The sequence below is a fragment of the Centroberyx gerrardi genome, chromosome 5 (genome assembly GCF_048128805.1).
Source record: "Centroberyx gerrardi isolate f3 chromosome 5, fCenGer3.hap1.cur.20231027, whole genome shotgun sequence".
Classification (NCBI taxonomy): domain Eukaryota; kingdom Metazoa; phylum Chordata; class Actinopteri; order Beryciformes; family Berycidae; genus Centroberyx; species Centroberyx gerrardi.
Genome location: NC_136001.1, coordinates 21,819,429 through 21,839,464, shown reverse-complemented (window position 1 = coordinate 21,839,464; position 20,036 = coordinate 21,819,429). Strand labels below are relative to the sequence as shown.

The 20,036-nt window shown below is 42.3% G+C and overlaps 1 protein-coding gene across 1 annotated transcript; it reads left to right on the top strand.

Moving 5' to 3' along the window:
* Positions 1-2,724: 2,724 nt before the first annotated feature.
* LOC139927344 (nuclear receptor subfamily 1 group D member 1-like) lies at positions 2,725-15,572 on the top strand. The gene is made up of 8 exons (XM_071919454.2): positions 2,725-3,366; positions 10,350-10,664; positions 10,772-10,860; positions 10,980-11,124; positions 12,711-13,300; positions 13,551-13,736; positions 13,854-14,064; positions 14,183-15,572. The coding sequence occupies exons 1-8, from the start codon at positions 3,351-3,353 to the stop codon at positions 14,377-14,379; spliced, it is 1,749 nt and encodes a 582-aa protein (XP_071775555.1). The 5' UTR covers positions 2,725-3,350; the 3' UTR covers positions 14,380-15,572.
* Positions 15,573-20,036: the final 4,464 nt, after the last annotated feature.

Genomic DNA, 20,036 nt, shown 5'->3' with positions numbered 1-20,036 from the left:
GCAGTTTCTGCAGAGTTATAAAATACAGTGCACTCTGTAATTACTGTATGAGCATGCCTTGTTACAGCATGTTCTGACAAAGCTCATACCCAGGGCCTCTCCTCAGCACAAACATACACAGTTATGCATACCCACAAACACGCACACACATGCATGCATGCATATAGGCTACACACACACACACACACAGTTGAACAGTTGGTCATAATAGGCCTTGCCGCAAGTATTTTTACGGGCATCCCAACAACTCTAATTAAGTCAAGTTATTTATAGCCTATTTCTATAGCCCTTCATCACAAGCACATCTCCAAGGACTTTACAGAGAACCAGTCTACCTAGATCTAACTAATCAACAATCAATCACAAAACAATATGATAATTAGAGCACCAATGCTACTGTATGTAATTTAGCCCTGCATCTCCACTGGTATACACACACACACAAACACACACGTGCGCACGCACACACACACACACACACACACACAATCATCAGAAGTGTAAAGAAGGCAAATCGTAGTATTGAATTTAAACCATATCAAGACATAGAAAATGTTGTGAAACAGCCTACAAACCCCTTAGGAGCAGGGGAAAGAAATCCCTAACACCTCAAATACTCAAATCTACACTGAAATCTTTACCTGTGCTGACAGCGCCACCTTGTGGATAACAGGTAGGCCTACATTTTACTACCACTGCTCTTGGGAGGGGGAAAGGGGTGTCTACTAATCGTTGATAGGCATACCCAGATTACCCCCACCGCCCCACCCCCCTCCTTCGCCAAGACAGACACACACACACACACACACACTCACAAAGCAATGTCATTTGGCTGAAAAGTAAAAACAGGAAATGCGATGACATTTTCTTGTCGCAGTTTATCCATTTGGCTTCTGCCAAATATGCAAATTTCCTGAACACATTTATTTTACTGTCTGTCACTTTTCTCATAAACACACAAATATCTTCGTTGACACATTTTTATTAGATGCTACTATGAATGCAATGCCTGATGTCATTTAGCAGTGATTGTGGCCTGACAGTCAAGAGTCAACAGCACCAATTGCATGCCAACCCCAAATGAATTCTCCATGTCCAGATGACGAGACCCATTTGTTTCCAATCTATATTTTCGTCAGTGAAAGACTGATGGGTTCAATGTCAACGTCAATGGGCACATCGATACTAACCACCAGGTTACTACTGGTTGCTGCTGCACATTTGAACCACAGAGCGGCGCTGTTCAATTACTAATCCTAACCAGCCTGTCTCATTCACGCTCAGGATCGTTGCCAGTGGATATTTCTCCACTGGATACAAATAGATGACTTTTAAATCCACTACGCAGTGATGGGGTGTGTCACAAGATAACGCTTCCCATCGGCTACCACGACCCCTTAGCCCAATTCCCTGCAACTGGGCGGCTGTAGTGAAATGGTTCAATTAATTCACCTCACGTATCGAGATTAAGAAATCGGTGGTGAATAAAAACATGAACGCCCCCAGGCTGAGCTGCGTGACCTAAATTCAATTCCCTGTGTCTGCCAACAACGTGAGGGCTTTGGGGTGCTTTCTCTAAGGACACCCTGTATTTTGGCACTACTGGGGTTTCTTTTATTTATTTTTTACGATGCTCCTGTTTGCACAAGTAACTCCTGACCTACATTCACTCTATCGCGGCCAATTTCGGCCGATATTTTGGCTTTTAACAAACACAATCTAGCCCGAGAAACGAAACGTGATGGAGGGGAGGAGGGAGCAGTGGGAGTCACGGTGAGCCCCGCCCTTCCGCATGTGCCCGCTCTTCCTCTCAAAGATCGTCTATATTTCAGCAGACTAATCACTCAATAGCCAAAAACTGGCCCACCTTCCGGTCTGCAAACGGGGGCGTAAACCTCACGCATGTGCTCTCCTCCTGCAATTTATGGCACATCCACTTCAACTTGTGATCTGTCAAGACGTGCATTTTTCTTTCTTTTTTCTTTCTTTCTTTCTTTTCTGTATTAATTTATTTCAATAGGCTAAGTTAATTCAGTTCAGGTGTTATTATTTGTTGTATTATATTCAGTAGGCTACTTCCTATTGTCTTGAGTTTGATTTGGCCTAAATAAGCCTTAAATGTTTTACTGTACATTATGGTGAATGATTACATTTACAAACCAAAAACCCTACAATAGATACTAAAGAAGTGAAAAAATTGACAAATTTCAAGTGGGTTAGTAAACTAAAAGAACAAGGCAAATGTTCAGTAACATCTTGAGTATCTTCAGCCTTGCTACGCTTTCATTTTGGCCCTTGGCGCCATTTCCAAAAATTGTTTCTCACATGTCTACAGTTTTCCATTTCTTTTAATTTCACATATCCCATTATTAGCGGTCTTGCCTAACGGCATTTTAAACGAAAACAGAAATAACAGACAGGAGTGACACCTCTCGCTTCTCCGCCGTGCTCTCTTCCTCCCCGCGCCCCCTGCTTATCGCCAAGGCCAGGCAGGAAATTTGCATAAAATGTGTGTCAGTAGGGCAGCGCGAGCTCACATGCTACACGCACATGCAGCAGAGCTTTACCAGCATTCCAATGTCGAACGAGTCCAATGTGCCGTCTCCACGCGGGGCTCTCCGCCAATGAAAACGTGAGAAAGAGTAAAGAGTGGGGTGGGGGGTGGTTTAATGTTTTGAGAGAGCGTGACAGGGAGAGAGAAGAGAGACATAGAGAGACATAGAGAGAGGGAGAGAGAGAGATCCCTGACACACAAAAACAAACATCAGAGGTTGAAGGGACAAAAAAAACGAGGACAAAAAAAACGGTCACATTTCTCAGGCACCTGAAAACGTGCTGGTTACTGTGGGCGCGTGTTGCTTATTGATGGGTGGGGAGTGTTTAAACTATTTCCACACTTAGGTCTTTGGGTAGGATGTTTTTATGGTGACTGTATACTGGCACGCAGCTGAATACTTTGGGACTTCTTTAATTTAGAGAAGCCCTGTTCTACTACAGTCATAGCTTACAGTAGCCCGGCATCATAAGGTGCACAGACGCAGAGTCGCGCAACCCTGAACCTCGCAGCATCTACGCACCGTGGAACAGGATTTGGATCGATTTCATCTAACTAGTTTTGCTCTAATTTACTCTTTTTTGGTTGTTTTTCGCTGACCGGGTTGATAGGACCCTCCGATGCCCTGTGCACACTCTTGTTGGTCTCGTCTTTGGGATACACTCTCTATGCCTTGGCAGTTCATGACTCTTTCACCTATATCAACGAAACTCCTCATTGACGCAGAGAGGCAATCAACCCAGAATTAAATACCGCGAATTTCACAGCACACAACAGCAGCAAACGACTGGGAAACATGGACAACAGCCCAGGTAAGTCGGCATTATTTCAGTGGCTTTTAAACATCACTTCATTTGAATGGAATAGTGTTGAACGAGAACCGGCGTCCCTACACGTCCCTTTATGAATGTTATTTTTAGGAAGCTTTTGATAAGAGGATTTATTTGCACTGCCCATGGCTGATTGTTAATTGACAATTATACATATAATTGCATAAATTAATATCTGCATAGACCCGTTTACCAGAGAACCATATAGTCATTGGTTTTATTATGTCGAACTACATTTCATTTTGTACTTTTGTATTTTGGACTGTCCAGTAATATTTTCAAGGCACTACATTTCCTTGACATTTCCTAACCATCGTAGGCTGTGGGCTAATTCTTTAGTGAGTCCCTGTCCGTGCTGTGTGTTAAACACGATGTGTAACGTTAGCCTTTGGAAATCTGAGTGTGACACTCCCAAGTACATGAACTTAGTTTGGGTGAGCAATATGTGTGACTCTTGGCATTCAGCTGTCTAGCATTTGGTACGTTGCCAGCTGTCGGCTGCATACGGGTTTGAGAGTTGAGCATCGGAAGGGAAGTCCTCTCTACAATCTTTGCGACGGACTTCCGATTCTCTGCATGTAAACAAACTCACGTGAGGCACGACCCAGAACGCCCCCTGACCGCGCACGTTGTTCAGAGCTTTCGTCTTCTCCCCTTTTCTACAGTGCATCTCATGTCTCTAATTCTTAACTTTCATTTACTTCCACTTCTCGCGATATTTGTCATCAGATGTGATGAACCACTTGGTTCTGCTTTTGGTTGGATGTGGGCGCCCGTATGTTGTTTCTTTGTACTCTCCAATCAGCCCGATCAATAAGGGAAAACAACACGTGTTTTATCGGTTGTCGTAGAAAGTGAATCGGTTAGTGTGTTAGATTGTGTGATTCATTTACAAAGGTCACCCTCGGCTGTAAGTGACTCCCATATTTGGCTGGGACGCATCTTAGTCTTTTTTTCCCACACACGTGTGGGTCTGTCAAGGAACAATCACGCCCACTGACAAGATTGAGCCAAAACAAGTAAAGGGAGCCAGTTTTTCAGTGTGCTGGCCATGACTTTTGGGCCAATCTTTAGAGTAAACATCGAGTTAAGCCAGAAGGTGAATCATAATCTAAATGTAATAGTGGACGTTGATGAATGACGCTGAGGTCTATGATGATTTCTCCAGCTATTACTCTCTAATGTTTACAACTTTTTACCCTTCTTTCATACAGTAGTACCAAATGCAAACAAGTCAAATGAGCAAGTCAATACCTGCTTTATTTCTTGCTATCTTGGTGGGATCAGTGATACTTTACTGCAATGGCATCTAGGTTTAGAACTGTAAAATCAGTCGTCTCTCTCTTTCGGTGTTGCATTAATTGCCGGCACGGCAGAACTATAAAACTATAAAAAGAACTGTAAGTGTCTTTAGGAATACTGTGGGAATACCATAGGAATATTATAGGGATTATTATAGTGATGCCATTGGAGAAAAGAAAAAAAAACATTAAGTGTGATGACGTCACTATAACCTCACTATTGACCGCCACAAACGCACTAGAAATCCTTGTAGGAATATTGTAGCAATATTTAGGCCTAGTGGAAGAGATGAAAGAGAGTATCAGATTATCTTAATATCGTGTCTTTTCATCAGCTGTCCACCTCGTGCAGCCTAGGTAGGAACGGTCGTGATACTGGTGGGCATCATGCGCCTGGTTTCTAATACGCACCCTCCCCGCCTCCGGCTGACAGCACGTGTATAAGCCTCAGTATCCACGTGCCGCGCGTGATTCCCAGGCACCCCGCCCTCCCGGTTATTCCTCTCCATCGCGCGCTCTGCCCGCTCTCAGACAAAGCTTGCACGGGGATTCCTGTTTATTCGCTGACAGATAAAGCTTGGTCAGTGGGTCAGAAGGGTTTAACTGTCTATTTCCTCGCCCCGTTTAGTATTAACAGGTTTTAAATGTTCAATAATAATCAATAATTGTAGTGAACCACCTAAAACGTCAAGTGTGATTGGAGTCTGAAAGTTGGGCTATAGTCAACCAGGGCTGTGGGTGATCTGGCTATAACCAGTTCTTACTGTGCCTACACACATCCATTAACTTGGTCGCTGGGTCACCTGCTTCAATATTTTGGTGGCAGTCATGATAGTTCCAATGATAACTTCATACTGGTCGTGTACAACTACAAAATTTTGGCAATATGAACAGAATATTTTTGTATGCTAAAGAAAAATATTAACCTATTAACACACATCCATTTAGCAATGTAGAAAATACAACATGCAGAAGATTTGTCATCGCTTGCAACAACTGAATTGCATCTCCAGACTGCTGTCACATTGGCAGGGTAATCTTTTGGTGACTCAGTTCTATAGAGGATGAATGGGCTTTCATTTACCAGTTGCTTGAGTTGATACCGATGTGAATGCAAAGTTACAAACTTGATGCATGTATTTTATGCGTAGGCATATCAGTTGTGAGTATGAATGAATTGTAAAAGCTCTTGGCAGCTTTCTCATACGGTCCCAGTACTTCTACAATGTAAATCTGAAAAAGCCTTTCTCATCATCATTATTAGGCAAAATTCAATCAACTTGAGAATGAAGAGATTTCTCCAGACTCATGCTTTAGCCTTTTACCCCTTCGTTTATATTTACTTTTAAGAATAAGGATATAACCTACATCACTATTGTAGTCCTAATTACAAACTACTTTACACTTAAACTGTAACTTCCAACCACAACCAAATGATAGCAAATGAGATTACAGATAGCACAGGGGTCTGTTTGGAAAGAATAAAGACTAACTGTCAGCAGAGGAGGCTTTACATTGTTGGGCACTGGTTTTACAATGGTCTGCACATCAGTGGCCTCTTCCACTGAGAGTCCGGGACTGCTGCTCAAGCTTCCTTAACATTTTTGTAGTAGACATATATCACTATAAGGCACATTCTTTTGCACATATTTGGTGTCTTTGTTGAGTTATTAGTAGCCATGGACAAACCTGTTTTCCTGTTTACCACACTTCACAATTCAGGTGTTGTAGTAAGTGATTTGTGGCTTTTTACTCATTTACACATTTTATTGCCTTCAGGGATATTTTACCCCCTTTTTTATAGCAGTCAAATAAAAGTAAAATCTATTAATAAATGACTAATAAATGACTAAATCACTCTATTAAAATACAATACTTAGTACATTGCAACACAGTGCAATATTATGGCATTGTAGTCCAAGTACTTACTGTATGTCAGATAGAGAGCTCTGTTCCGAGAGTCTGCTAACATAAGCTATAGCTATCTAGTTCAGGACATCTATACAGATTGAACTGTACAGCTGCTAAGGAGAATCTGGGCTTATTACACCTTGAAGAGCTAAATAATAAGTATAATACAGTGTCTGCCAAAGCGGGCTTGACTCAAAGCTTCATTGGTATAGTGACTCTAATATATGTTATATGTAACTTTGCATGGCAAGGGAAGAGAAGTGGCACAACCGTCTATGACCACCCTAATGTAACCTGTGCTGTTGTGAGAGCTGACCTTGTGACCTAAATGGATGAGTATTATCTGGCTCTTTTAGTCTTTGTTGATGCAAGAACAAATCAGCCACACCCAATGTGTGTTTTCGTTCTGAGATTCCTTAATTATCATGTGGTATCATCTGGATGAGTCATAATTGGAGGGATAATACTTTTTTATTAAGACTTGAAACACTGAATGTAATTACATTAAATTACCCGAATGTGTTACAGGTGTCACTCATGCTAGCAAGAGCCATGAGACTACTTTTGAACAACAGAACTCCTTAAACACTGGTCCTAAATAAAAAGGTAGTATGTGGAACAAATAATGGTTCTATCTTCAAATGGCAATGAAGGAACATTTGTGAGTTCAAGTTCAAGTGTTGCCCACACAGAAGACAAACCATCCTCCTTAAAGTGTTTCATTAACAGCCTCATGACACGGGGCCAACTGTTTCACGTGGAGCGAGGCTACTGCCCATGCACAGTTGTAAATGCTCACATGAAAGAGGACAGACTAGGTGAAGCTAAAAAGGGGCGTCTCCCCCAAGACATGATAGGAGCATGAGTTTTATGCATCACTTGTCTGCCATGCATGCCCTGGGAGTGGGACACATGAGGCTAGGCGAGGGAGGGGCCTGCGAGTGTTTTGTTTATTCTGCAGCTCTTATGGCCCTATGTGTCTCCACAGGTCACATGTTGTAACCTGTGCCTGAGTGCACCAGGGATGAGCTTTTCCAAGAGCTCGGCCTGGCACCTGGTCAACTGACATTCCAGGAAACGGTTATGGAGAGACAGAGAGAGGATATGGAAGTTTTACGTCAGGGGGGTGGGAACGTGATGGTGAACATGGAGAAGGGGTGTGGAGTTTGTTTGACACTGCCATGCGATCCTGCCCTCCTCAGGCGGTGCACACGCCTACAGACCTTTAGCTCCCCACACACAAACACACACACACGTAATATTTATGTATGCATGTGTGTTTGTGCACTGGATTAGAGTCATACCTGTCAGAAAGTGCAACTGCCACCACACACAAGCCGTCAAGCCTTGCAGTCAGTGCTGACACGTGTAAACTGTGGAATTAAGGAGGCACTTAAAGCTAAACAGAAATGCAGCACGTGTTTTCTCAAGGAGAGAAAGCGTAGGAGCAGAGGGAGGCTTTCTCACAGATGATTCAAGGCCCTGGAGAGAAAATGTGCACAGAATGACTTTATAAATAATTCAAGGATATCGAGTCTGATAAGAGTTGTTTTACAGGTTGCACAATGAATAACATTTGATCTTTGCTATGATAAATAACAGCTACCTACGATAATCCTGATGACACAGATCTTAAGAGCAAGAGGCATGCAATTCCCACACAGGCTTTTTTATTGGCAAGATTTTAGGATATGGAAATTAGACACCAATTTATAGTGGTAAATAAAAAGGAGGGAAAGCTGTGACCTCAAACTGGGGATCATCAAAAGGGGGCCCAACAATATAAAGCAAAAAATATATTTATTTCCAGAAAAGCATTAATTTATGTGCTTCTTTTAAAGATCATATCTTCATATCACTATCCTCAGATGATACCACTTATACTGTGATATTATAGATTTACATTGTAAAGAATTGTCAGCTTAAAAAAAGTGGATACACTGGGTTTCGGTGGGTTTAGGCTACCCTCCACCACTCCAACCGAGTAAAACCCCAAGCAAGTAACTTTTAATGTGTCAAAAACGTGGTCAGTAACAACGTGACTGTTCACGTTACACGGCCCTCTCCCCGGTTTCCGGTGACTGCGTGGAATGCAACTGTATACTCACGGTAGCCGAGCCCTGCTTGGCTTTCTCTACCTCTTTACTCACGGCATTAAAGCCCTCTCTATTCCAAACGTGATCTCCCCCAGCGGTTGTTATTGTACTGCTGCTGTTGTCTACACGGGACTGCGCAAACAGCCTTGTGAGCCGGGCGGGAACTGTGTCAAGAGTCCATGTGAGCTCCCGGTCAGGTGGCTGGCGGATAGATGGGGCTGCGGGCCCGGAGCCAACAGTGGGGGAGGGAGGGGAGCAAGACTCAGTGCTGAAAGCGAGCAGGCAGCTGGCTGGCTCAGCCTACACGTGAGGGGCAGTCTCTCATCTCTCGCGGGGAGAGCGAGCGCAAGCTGCAAAACAAGGGGATTGGCCGGGTGTGTTGTGTTGAGGGGTAATGGGACATTTCCGTCTTCACATCCTAAACTAGAACGAAATTCTGTGGAACATTGTGTACAATGGGCGTGTCGTTTTCTTTTTTCTTTTTTTCTTTTCTTTTTTATAAGACTGTTTCAGTCCCTAACAAAAGTCACGACAATATTACTATAATAGACTACTCCTGTAGGTATTTATGGCCTGTCTGTGGTACTCGCTGTGAGTAGCCTATAGTGACTGTACTTTTATATCTGGTATCACTCTAATAAAGGATCCTATATTGCCATAATATTCCCATAGGGACATATAACCTATATAAAAAGGACATATATCCTTTTTAAAATTGTTTTAATTTTTTGATAGGATGTCTTTTTTTGTAAGGCATTATGACAGAGTTAGTTCCTGTGATAAACTAATTTAAACTAACAGCCATCACATTGCATAATCTGACCTCATTTTGCAGACTTGTAATAATGATCTTTTGTCAGCTAGAGGTTTTGGATGGCTAGGTGATGCAATATGCCCTCTGCATTATTGGCTAATGTTAATAGTTCCATGTTAGCATTAGTTAGATTAGCTTGCTGGCTAGTTAGCTAAAGCCAAAGGCAAACACCAAATGTTTATTTAGGCTAACTGAGCTGATCTTCTCAAGCTACAATACAGGGTGTAGAGACTAGGGCTAAAGACAAGACAGTTTCCTGTGTCACAGTAACCCAACTTGGAAACAAATCTACCTTATCGGACCATTTACTTGTACTTGTAATGTTACTAAACGGAACAACACCCACACTATGACTATATCTCTTTTCCTAGCCTGGTTGTTACACATTTAGCCTTTATTTGTGCACAGCAAATTCTCCAGTGGACCTCCAAGATGGCAAGGCATCGCTAACTGGCAAATGCAACACATTGGCAGCTTGTTTTCAAAGAGATGGCATGCCAAAGACTTTTTAGACACGAATGTCTAACAGACTAGAACCAGAAAGACTCTGTCCAGTTAGTCATGATTCTGATTTTGTCGAAGTCTGAAGTTCAGTAGAATATACTCAAAGACCTGTAATCTCGTTTTAACATGATAAGGGTTGTGCATGTGTGTGCATGTGTGTGTGTGTGTGTGTGTGTGCGTGTGTGCAGAAAAAGAAAATTCGGAAGGTCAGCCAAATAAACTCATTGTATCAAAGTAGAGCATTGCTCAACTCTCGTATTCCGACCTACATTGTGAATTTCAATACAGACCTAGATATAGATCACTGAACTGAACATTCGCTCCTCTTTGTCCCACCAGGTGGTGTTATCTTGTATGCCGGCTCATCTGGCAGTGCCAGCCCGAGTCCTGGCAGTCCCTCAAGTGGATACCAGACCCAGTCACCCTCCTCCCACTCCCAGCCCTCGTCCCCAGAGGGTATCTCCTTTCAGGAGATTGGGCCCCTGAAGCAGAGAGGAGAGCAAAGAGGAGGAACTCCCCCTTCACCCAAAATGGTCTTCCAGTTTCCTGAAGTCAACAATGCACCAGTTGCCCAAATTTCAACGGTGTCATCAGCCACCTACAGCCATCCCATAGTGGCCAAAAGACCTTGTGGTTTTACCGGCACATTCACCAGTAAGTACAGCTTTCACTGCACTCCTTCCTATTCTCCTCTGTATTTACTTGCCTGTAGTTTGTATTGTATACCTTTCTCTGACAATGGATGTGTGTTTCTTGTATAGAGACGGGAGGCATGGTGCTCCTGTGTAAGGTGTGTGGCGACATCGCATCTGGTTTCCATTATGGTGTGCACGCCTGTGAGGGCTGCAAGGTGAGACCTGCCAAAGACAATATTATATCATTCCTTTTACTACATACACGACTCGCACACGCACACACACACACACTCTTTCACACACTTCAAAGTATTTCTTCTTCTCCCTTCCCCAGGGTTTCTTCAGACGCAGTATTCAGCAGAATATCCATTACAAGATGTGTGTAAAGAATGAAAACTGTCTGATCATGCGCATGAACCGAAACCGCTGCCAGCACTGCCGCTTCAAGAAGTGTCTCTCCGTGGGAATGTCCAGAGATGGTGAGAGACAATGTCTTTGTCATAATATTTGATGAATGCCAACTAAAACTGCAGTAGCTTTTGACCAAAGGATTATTTCATGGTTGTAATTCTTCCAAGCCAAGAAACGTCTAGATAGCTTTTTGATAGGGCCAGAGGTTTATATTACTCCTTATCACTAGTAATCCATTATGTCTCTCCATGTTCTTGTCTCCTTACTCTCCCCATACCCTTTGTCTGCTGTTCCCCTTTGTCTTCCTCTCTCCTTGCCCTGGTATCTGATTTATGACAAGAGGAGCTTGAGAGTCCCAGTAGTCATCAGTCATGGAGAAACTATGACAAATATAGTTTATTTTGGGAAATTGGGGCATGAGGCTGTTGATTACCCCATGTGTTCAACTTGATGTTCTTTCACACCTATTATTTTTTCAACGCTGACATTTACAAACAGTCATTTGCTGTATAATGCAATTCTGTCCTGTTAATCATAAGAACCTAGTTGACAATGCAATTAGACACAAAATCAGTGCCGTTCGTCTGCTCCACTGCATTGTTTCCCTGCAGGACTCTTATCTCTGGGGATAGGACTAAACTGGGTGATAATAAATCATGTGCTTTTCTGGAGCAAACATTTTTAGATGACCCAAAAAAGACAAAATGCAGGAGTGAAAAATCACCTGCTAATTCATCAGATCACAACTTCTCAACATTTGAAAATGAAATTTCCCCACATTTGACATGTTTTAATTTTCTGAATATATTCACAAATAAAATAAAAATAAAAATGCAATGTGGATATGATTACAGGTTTTACCCGGACCCCGACAACCACAATGTCATAGATCCATAAAGGGCTCTTTTCCCTTCACACATTTTCTCATCCTTTCATTTTCATTTTATGTATATGACTTGATATCTCTATTCATGAATTGATATTTTGTTATCATTCCCTTTACTTTACCTTGACCCCTTTGTTTTGTATCCATCCACATCTTTTACCTCTTCCTCTTGTCTGTCTTCTCTTTTTGACCTTTTCACTACTCACTCACTCTGTCACTTGACTAATGACATCATGTTCAATGCTGCTGACCCAGTGACCTACTTCCGCAGAGAAGAGAGAGCGAGTGCTCAACAGAAAGACAGAGGAGAGCGAAAGGGAGAGAGATTGGGGGAGGTGGTGCGGCATACAGTGGCAGGGTGCTATAAATAGGGTTGTCAGAGGAGGTGCAGTGTTGAAAGGGGGAAGGGAGGATTGTAAAGATGTAGAAAAGGATGAAGGAGTCAAATGAGGAGAGGGCATTAGCGACCATGTTGTGATAGTTCCAGAACAGTCAGAGAGAGTAGAGAGGTCTTTGGATTAGTAATCCACATAGCAATTATATGGGCAGTCAGAGCGTCAGATGTAGAGGTCGTATTATACCGAGCCCTGGCAGATCACTTTCTTCCTCTGCTGTCCATCTGCAGCTTTTGAATGTGTAAATCATATCCAGTGCCTTACTATTTTTACTGCTCCATGTATTAATGAAAGTGTCACCAGTGCGGAATTGGAAGTGAAACTGATGCTTAATGTCAATGATTGCTAACAGAGCCTATTCTCTCTCTTCCAGCTGTGCGTTTTGGGCGTATTCCCAAACGGGAGAAACAGAGACTACTGGATGAGATGCAGAGCTACATGAACAGTCTCAACGAATCAGCTTCCATGGAAATTGAGGCTTCACCCCCCCCTGAGGCCCCCTGCAGTCCAGAGAACCAGTCAAATGAAGGAGTGGGCTCCATATCGCAGTCTTACTGCAACAACTTCGTCAGTGAAGAGAAACCACTCAAGATGGCTGCCAGCAACAACAACCATGGCCATTCGTCTTTCCAAAACAACGTAGTACAGGAATCTGCCTTCTCGCACTCTACGACCCAGTCACAGTCCCATTCTAGTCCCTCTCAAGGGGGGCAATCAAACCTGACATCTAGCTACCACGTACCCACACACTGCCCTGTTGCCTCCAACAACAACAACAACCCCACTAGCACCAACGTTGACAATGCCAAGTACACCTACTCCTCCAACCAATCAAGTCAATGCCCCATCACTGGCAGCCTATCATCTCAGTCCTACCCCAACAACCAGAACAGTTTTTCAGCCTGTGATTCCCAGAACCAAAGTCCCTGTCCTTGGAAGTTGAATGGAGGAGCCAAAGTCCTGGTGAGTCTATTTTGGGGATTTTTATGTGAATGTCTGTTGTTGTGCCAATTGTCAGTGCCAATACACAGTATGAATACATGTACAGGTCTATACTGAAGTGTTGTGGTCATGGAGGTAGTAGCTGAAACATCCTAAATCCTAAACTTACAGTCCCAATCCTTGGGGCTTAGGAACATGTACAACTATGACTTCAATATAAGAACTCCCTAAAGCCTCCTTTTCTCTCTTCCTTCTTCTCTCCGTCTCCCAGGCTTGTCCCCTGAATGCCTGTCCTGTGGCTCCAGCCAGTCGCTCCAGTCAAGAGGTGTGGGAGTCTTTCTCCCAGTGCTTCACCCCTGCCGTCAAAGAAGTGGTGGAGTTTGCCAAGAGCATCCCAGGGTTCCAGAGTCTTAGCCAGCATGATCAGGTCATGCTGCTCAAGTCCGGCACTTTCCAGGTACGTCCAGTCAAACGTAGAATTTGTGGGTCTAACTCAAGATGTGCTTTTTCTCTGTTTCTTCTCTGTTCCCCCGTGGACTTGTCCGATACTCACCTGGTCTGATTTTGTCCATAGGTCCTGATGGTGAGGTTCTGCTCACTGTTTGACCCCAAGGAGAGGACTGTGACCTTCCTCAACGGGCAGACGTACTCACTGGCATCACTAAGGGCTCTTGGCATGGGCTCCTTACTGGACGCCATGTTCGACTTCAGTGAGAAGCTAGGATCTTTGTGTCTGGAGCCAGATGAGATGGCCCTTTTCATGGCTGTTGTGCTGGTGTCTGCTGGTAAGACATGCACACATACACATACACATACACATACAAATACAAATACACACGCACATGCATATGTACACAATCCATCATGTCTAACCCCTATCTCTCCTCCCTCTCTCTTCCTCAGACCGCTCTGGTATAGTGGAGGTCGGAGCAGTGGAGCAATTGCAGGACAATCTGATAAAAGCTTTGCGCTCTCTCGTCACCCGTCGCCATCCTGACGACAGCGCCCTCTTCCCCAAGTTGCTGCTGCGTCTGCCTGACCTGCGCACCCTGAACAACCAGCACTCCGACAAGCTGTTGGCCTTCCGCATAGATCCATGAGTGACTACGAGGGCCAGCCTGGAGAGCCACAGCTTACTGAGGCGTCTGCTTTGGGCAACCTCCCTGCTCCTCACGCAAGCCCAGCCTGCCACAGTCACTGGCCTCTGCATGATGGGACAGTTGTTGTGGGATCTGTGCCAAGTCTGATGCCCTGATTGAGTGGACTGAGAAAAACAGCAGTGGAGGGCGCAGGCACAGCAGGGGGGTGGAGGCTCCTGAACTAGTTGGAACTTGTGAACAGTTCCCTCCAATTGCTTCCAGGGTTGCTGAAAACTGTTACAAAAAAAAAAGCAAAAGACTGTGTTCTCCCTTGTGTTCTATGAATCGACATCAAACCACTTTCAATACGAAGTCATCACCTCTCCCCCCAGTGATTGTCAGTGACAGTGACCGTTCTGAAGACCAAAAAAGAGAGAAAGCCTGTTGCTCCTCTCTCATTCCTCACCCAACTTTGTCCTTCTGTCCCAGCACACACAGTCACACAACTAACAAGAAGGAAGCACATTCTCTTGCCCAGAGAAAAGGGAATACACACTCATTCACCAACAATGATATCTTATTATACATTCATGCTAGAAAAATAAAAAGCACTTTCCATGCATTAAGAAACCTCTGAAATCAATATATAATATAGCAATAGAAATGTCTAACACAGTTAAGAGGACAGTTTGTGTATGCACTGTTGAAATGATCTAAGCTATTTTCAAAATATGTCATCGTGTTGGAAATCTTTATGAAATCACCCATTTGGGATTATTGAGAAATGTATACATTTTTAAGAACTGAGAGTAAGATGCATTGTATTTCTATGCATTAATCAGGGAGAAATTATTGGTCATTTTAGACCATGTTTGATGGGTTATGTATTAAGGTGTTCTGTTGTAAATTTTGTATATAACCTTTATGCTTGGTTCTGTTAGTTTGCAGATTCTTGGATGTGTAAATGAAGTTAGCATTGGATTACTGTATGAAGTCAACATCATTGACAACACATAGTAGAATGCTCTACTGACTGCGAAAAGAAAGCAGCATTTGAACCATTGCTCCAAGTATAAACTTTTTATTTGAAACTATATAATTGAAATAAATGTATTGTCAATTGATTGCATCACCTTGTAAATATTTTGTAAATGTTTTATGGCATACCATAGAGTACCATAGAGTATACCATTATTAAACAACATTATATACCATTTCTTGTGTTTTATCTTGTTTCATTTCCTTGCTTAAAGTGACTCTATCAGCATTGCAAAGGCATACCATGGAGCCATAGCCTAGCAACAGAAGCAATCAGCCAATCATGCTCCAGGTCTTTGAGAGCCATTAGACTTGATCACTAATAATAAAAAAATCACTTGATTTTGGAGTGTGTAGTAACAAGTACATGTAATTTTAAAGATAAAGTACTTCAAGAAATACTAAATGGTGCTCTTCAACACAAATCCACAGTGACGTTTTGCAGAGCAGAGACAACGAGACAAAGAGAGATTGTAAACTGAGACGGATTGTGTTTGGAGATACAGTATATGCGAATACGACTTGATGACAAGATAATTGTACTGTAGGTGAATGAACTGAGTGAGTGAGCCTGCTCTGGAGGTGGATAGTTAGGGCACAAAACAGCATGAGAAGAACATAGGGAGTGTTAACAAGCCCTAAGAGGTAATTATCAAAGGTGACTTGTGAAGGGCCGATACATTTATGATATTGAGATGATTAGGCATTAGTCTTTAAATCCATCCTAGAACATATCCACGTCTTTGGATCTGTATATTATTATGGCTCAACATTGCTATCTCTCAGACAGTAGTCACTTGAAAGCTTGGGAGAGACAGATTGTTTGTTTGGGAACATTTCTCATAAACAAAGACTGTCACCTTCAGACTTTTCCATGTAGTGAGACTAGGATTCAGCCGTATTTGTTTCAAGCCGGACTGAAAGAAGATACACTGTGATACAAGATACAACCTGAAAATATTGTTCATGTTTATCAATCATCTGTACATATCTGTGATTCATTTGTGGATAATTGATATAACTCAATAACTGTTGTTAGTGTTACTGCTAATATCAGACACACTTTTTCTAAGTAGAGCAGAGCAGCAGGCACGAAAATAATTTCTCCATCTTGAAATCGAAATAGAAATTGAATAAAAACATTCTAGAGGACTTTTAATATCAGGAACCACTTCTCTAACCCTGAGATATTGTTTTAATTCTGGAGTTGGACAACATCCGGTGGTTATGTCTGGCAGTAGATAATATAGTCTGTCCCGAAGCACTGGCATGTAGTTTCCCTTAATGAAACACCAAAGGAGCCAAAAGTCCAGATTTTCCCCTTGTACACCAATTATGATATCATAGCATCGTCCCAAAGCTGCCCTTTGCCCTTGACTTGTTTACAGAGTCAAACTTTATTCTTAAGGCTGGATAAGAAATGACCCGTTGATAGTGTCTATTCTAATAATCTACTCCGTAGTGCAGCATGGACGTTATGAAGAGTGAGTCATTTCTGTGGACGCTGTGAAGGTCTTCTCATACCACCTACTGGACAGGACGATAATAGCAGACCAGGCAGGAGCAGCTTTTGAGCATGACACTATTTTCTGATTTGACACAGGGAACAGCACGCTATGTTTAAAACAAATGGTCAAACTAAACGACAGTTCTGTTAAATTTAGCAAATCCTGCTCAATATCCATACAGCTGACTGGACAGCATAGATGAGTGTTATCAAAAAATGTCCTTTCCCTCATGGAAAAAAAGGGCAGGGGACATTTGCATTTTGTTGAAAGTGCGGGGGAATTATCCCCCGCGTCCCCCATGTCTGCTACTCCCCTGGGTGAAGAAGCACTCTAAATTATTTGAATAACAATATTACAATCCACGATGCCAAATTCCCTTGGGCCAGTGGTCTGGCACAGTTCTCCTGCCGCTGCAGTAGTGTTCTTTTCTTGTATCCTGGTACCATCTAGTGGTCACAAGGAGGTAGAGACAGATTATACTTCTTCAGTACAAAATTACACAAAAGTTATTTGAACATCTAACTTAGGCCTAGTATTGGAGGACGACACAAAGATATTATGTACTATTATTGAGATTTCTGACTGTACTATTATTGAGATTTTTACAGTGGAGCAAAATAGTCTTCTTTGGGGTCACATTGGCTCTTAAATGTCACGCGGTAAGACTTGCTGTTTATAGGTCAATCCATTTGTTCCATCCCAAACATCCTTTTGGCTTTCAATTTGTTGCCTTTTAAATGGTTATATGACTCAGTTTCAGAATTAGTTTATTCTTATGGCCTAGGACAATTCAACATAAACAACTCTCACAAAGATAGAAAACTGAAACCGTATGATGCCATGCTGATGTACAGCCTGCAGCTGTTCCACACACAATGAATGAATGAATGGGACACTGACTTTGTGGATCCAAACAATGTTTGCCAGAATGCAGGTTTAATATTCAGGTGAACTTCATATTATGGCAGTGTTATCAGATTCAAACCAGGATCCCTGATTAATGTAACAGACTTTTCAAATTCATTTTCAGTGGTTATTAATTACTGTGATGACATCACAGATTAAGGAAGGGGAAAACCAATAACTATTTCTGAGAAATAGGAGAAAAGCTGATGCTCATTAAAAAAAGACTGAAATGTGTTCAGTGGTTTCCTTTTGTGTTTCCTTACTTTTGGGACGAAATTTTCAGAAAATACACAAGAGTAACGGGTCTCTTGGGTCAAGGGTAAAGATTATTTTTGTAGCATGTTACAAAAAGATACCCAAGACCGTAATGGACATGATAAGAGATCAAATTTAAAAGTTTTCACATTTCTTTACTGCACCATATCATTTTAGTGGGGCTTTTTTTTATTGTGCGCTGCTTAAAACTATGTAACATTAAAAGGAATATGAGCAGAAGTAGATCAAAGGTGGGTGCTTGCTGGTAAATCTCATTATGACCGTAAAGATGACCTCTGGCCCATAATGTTCTTAACCTCCAGCTCATTAGTCTGTTGTGCCTGTTACTAAACCAGTCTCTTACACAAAAACATGATGTCATCATTACATCAGATCTGTTCTGTTACTAAAGTTGTTGTCAGTGAACATGCTGTTGTATATAAACAAATTCACATATATAGTCAGGGTTGTTGTTGGTTTTGCTGTATTGTCAAACTGCTGTATAAGAATGTGTGATGATTATCAAACATCCTTAAGAAGTCTATGGCCCCTCTTCCCACTCCCACTTCCTCCTTCTTCTAAAGTGGGGCACAATCGTTGTGCAATGCATATGTAATTCAGATATGTAAGTCCTCTGGATCCAGCGGGTAAGCACTAGGATGATTAACTGTCCTGGAACACTCTTGGACAGGCTTGTGCTAACACAGATACATAAACAACACCCCCGTTTAGAGACAGCAGTGGTACGGCCCTGCCTCATCTCAGTGCTTGGGCCTACCTGGACATTGCTAGAATGACCTCAATAGGCAGAGGATAGGGGTGGGGTGGGATCAGGGTTAGAGAGAGATTAACCACATGAAGCCCTATAAAGCTTTAGTGTAATCCGCACAGTGGAGACAAATTCAGCACAACCACTGTAAACAGCGCTTCACTGTAACTAACTGCTTTGGACTACACAAAACCCGTCAGAAAAAGAGAATCGGCAAAGGAAGAGGAGCTGGGAATTTTTAGATTTTGTGCTTAAGACATCTACCGACCACTGAGCCAGACAAACTTCTTACCAGTGACTTCAGAGTAATCTTAACTCCATCCAGCAGCAACACTAAGGAGCACAAAGGGCAAAAACATGACAAAGGGAAAGGTATGAGCCTAACTTTCCTACCTGATAACTACATTACAGCTGTACAATGAACTGAGCAATGATTGGCTTCTAGTTTTTTGTGATTTTTGCAGTTTGTCATGTGTTTGGTAGAAGCAGAGCAGCTGACAGAGTTTGACCATATTGTGCTCTGGGCACCATGTTGCTGTCTCTTCTCTGGAACTAGGTGTTACCTGTAGATTTGTAACAACATCCTCCATTGCATTGATATGGTTATATACCCAATGTTCTTGCTATGCTACTAAACCATGACTGTGAAACAGGATTGTGGAGCTAACATGGCTGCCTCTTAGGTTTGTGATGGCCCAGCTGTTTTATTTAATTACTCTCAGGACAGTCAGCCTCAAAATCAAACTTCATCAATCAAATGAATGAAATAAAAAGAAATAGTTTTATGTTTGTTGGTGCTTGTGGAAGAGCTCATTTAATGCTCATTGCTCTATTCTGTACATCAACCATAGTCTTCATTTGTGCTGGTTACCTAAAGATGGAGGCCCATCAATGGCATCCTAATCCTTTGAACTAATGAAACATGGAGGCTGATGTATGTTACACTAGCTGCACTGTTCTGAAAAAAGTGTCATACATACAGCTTTGACAATAGAGTCTAATGTGTCATAGAAATTGATTTATTTTGTGATGCTGTACAGCCAAATAAGGACAAGGATAAGGAAAGTTAACATAGGCCTACCAGATAAGGAAAGTTGACCTAGCTCTGGTTTATCTCTATGCCAGTGATAAGAATACTTTTATTACTGTGTAAAGTGACTCTAAAGAAAGCTACTTATTTCTACAACTTATTAACAATTGTC